The sequence below is a fragment of the Alosa sapidissima genome, chromosome 24 (assembly GCF_018492685.1).
Source record: "Alosa sapidissima isolate fAloSap1 chromosome 24, fAloSap1.pri, whole genome shotgun sequence".
In the NCBI taxonomy this organism is placed as follows: Eukaryota; Metazoa; Chordata; class Actinopteri; order Clupeiformes; family Clupeidae; genus Alosa; species Alosa sapidissima.
Window position 1 is genome coordinate 29,952,170 of NC_055980.1, and position 2,667 is coordinate 29,954,836.

At 50.1% G+C, this 2,667-nt stretch overlaps 1 protein-coding gene across 2 annotated transcripts in view; it reads right to left on the reverse strand.

Moving 5' to 3' along the window:
* Positions 1 to 2,272, reverse strand: part of cdipt (CDP-diacylglycerol--inositol 3-phosphatidyltransferase (phosphatidylinositol synthase)) — an 8,730-nt gene extending 6,458 nt beyond the window's left edge. Inside the window, exons 1-2 of one of the 2 annotated variants that reach the window (XM_042082282.1) lie at positions 2,077 to 2,269; positions 1 to 34 (exon numbers count right to left, since the gene is read on the reverse strand). The exon at positions 1 to 34 is cut by the window's left edge and continues 101 nt beyond it. In XM_042082282.1, the coding sequence (XP_041938216.1) occupies positions 1 to 34; positions 2,077 to 2,119 (77 nt within the window). In that variant the 5' untranslated portion in view covers positions 2,120 to 2,269. Of the gene's footprint in view, positions 35 to 2,076 lie in introns of both variants that reach the window. The other variant, XM_042082283.1, reaches the window with a different exon arrangement.
* Positions 2,273 to 2,667: the final 395 nt, after the last annotated feature.

Sequence of the window (2,667 nt, forward strand, 5' to 3'; positions counted from 1 at the left end):
AACGCCAGCAGCGCCAACACAATGCGCGCATAACCTGCACACACACACACCGCACACACACGCACGCACGCACACACGCACACACACCCACACACACACCACACACACACCACACACGCGCACACACACACCACACACACACACCCACACACACCGCACACACACGCACGCACGCACACACACCCCACAAACCACACACCGCACACACACGCGCGCACACACACACACCCACGCACGCACGCGCACACACACACACAAACACACCACACACACATACAGACACAAACACACCACACACACATACAGACACACACACACGCACGCACACACACACGCACGCACACACACACACGCACACACACACAAACACACACACAGAATCAACACTGGCTGGACACATTATGGTGTGTGAGTGAGTGTGTGTGTAAAATCCTGCACGATACACACATCTCTGCTGAAAAAAAACAGCTAGAAACCAGCTTATGCGGGTAGCTGCTTTTAGCTGGTCTTTACTGGCTTTCTTCCAGCTCTTGCTGGTCATTGCTGGTTGGGCCACCAGCTGGATATGCTGGTGTGACCATCTGAGGAAGCTGGTCATGCTGGTTTGACCAGCCTGTCGTGTGGGATACAGCTAGTGCAAGATGGTCATGCTGGTGACCAGCCTGTCAAGCTGGTCATGCTGGTTTGCTAGAATGACCAACATAAGTATAAGTATATATACTTTTTTAATCCCGTGAGGGAAATTTGGTCTCTGCATTTAACCCAATCGGTGAATTAGTGAAACACACTCAGCACACAGTGAACACACAGTGAGGTGAAGCACACACTAATCCCGGCGCAGTGAGCTGCCTGCTACAACGGCGGCGCTCGGGGAGCAGTGAGGGGTTAGGTGCCTTGCTCAAGGGCACTTCAGCCGCGGCCCACTGGTCGGGGCTCGAACCGGCAACCCTCCGGTTACAAGTCCAGAGTTCTAACCAGTGGGCCACGGCTGCCCAAGCTGGCATGGCCAGTTAAACCAGCACTATAGACCAGCAACACCAGCTAAAATGACCAGCTTGAGGTGGTACGACAAGCAAAACCAGCTGAATTACCATCATAAGCTGGGAAAACCAGCTGAAGGTATGTTTTCACAAGAGTTTTGCTGGTCTAGCAGGTCAGCCATCATAGGGTGGTCAAACAAGCTGGTTAACAAGCTGGTCAACCAGCAAACCACCTTCAGCTGGTCAGGCTGTTTTTTTCAGCAGGGATAGCTTACACCACCCCCCCCACCCCCCACCCCCCCACACACACACACAGTAACACTCACTGGCTCGACACATGACCAAAGTGTCTGTTCATTTGAGTGTGTGTGTGTGAGTGTGTGTGTGTGTTTGAGTGTGTGTTTCATTCATTTATACATAATGACATTTATACATCAATCAATCCTCACTGTAAAGCAGGTTTTGGGTTGTTGTTGACACAATGGGTCTTACAAGTTCTCATAACCTCACATCATATTTGCAACAAAAGATGATGTAATCCAAAGTATTCAAAATACATTACTCACTTTGAGTATCAGAGTACGTTACACAATACATTTTAGGGCATGTATTTAGTAATCTGTGGTGGAATACATTTTAGGGCATGTATTTAGTAATCTGTAGTGGAACATTTTAAAAGTAACCTTCCCAACACTGGTGATGCAGCACCGGATAAAATAAAAACAAATCAATCAACCGCCTACACAGGTCCAGGTGCGCGGAGGTAACTCTGACACACTCGGCTCGAGCCAGCATCCGGCCGCAGTGTTCTCTCGAGCGCAACTCCGCCTCACGCCCGTAAGCGCAGCTGTTCTCACTACTATCCTCATTTCGCGCGCCGTGCTCGAGCTGCCATCGCCGGCCCGGGGGGAGCGCGTGGGTGGACTAGATCTCTTTTTATAGAGTTAACGGTGACCTTGATACGCGCGTGAGTTTCAGCAGCTTCAACCGAACCCACTCCTCTCGAGAGGGATTCGCTCGAGACACAAACGCAACAGACGAGAAGCAGAATTGCACCAAATCCGATTCGCTCATGGAACTAACCACGGAAACTTACCGATCAGGTTCGGAACGAAGAGAAAAATATTTTCCTCAGTCATGGCCGATGGAAGGCGTTATTATATCGTCCGGAGAACTCTGCTTTCCTCAGGGATAAGTTGTGACAGTTGAATGTTTCCTTCTTTCCGAGTCTTCCGACAGCTAAGGATCTTGAGAGAAGCTTAAAGCGTGACGAAACATTTCCGGTGTGACGCACAGGTTCTAGGCGCCTCCCCTTTAAAGGCGCCCTTCCCTGTAAGCGCTTGTGGCTCGTGGGAAATGGCTCCATCTTGTGCAGCAGACCGGCGGCCCCGGTGGCGCCTGACAACACCGCACTGCCCAGGGCAAAGTGCTCGCCCACGCCGCATGAGAGTCTCACTCACAGTGGCAGCAGTTCAGATAACACACAGCACTGAGAACAACTCTGACTAAACCTGTCCAATTACCACACATTACACACTTGAACATATACCCTAGTTTGTGGCTTATTTTATATTGTAACAATCTTGCAAAGTTGTCTCAGAATGGTTTTATTGGTTACGCACCAAAACACACGAACGTGAGGTCAATTAAACAAGCACGATACACAAACAGGGTAGTCACAGACAAT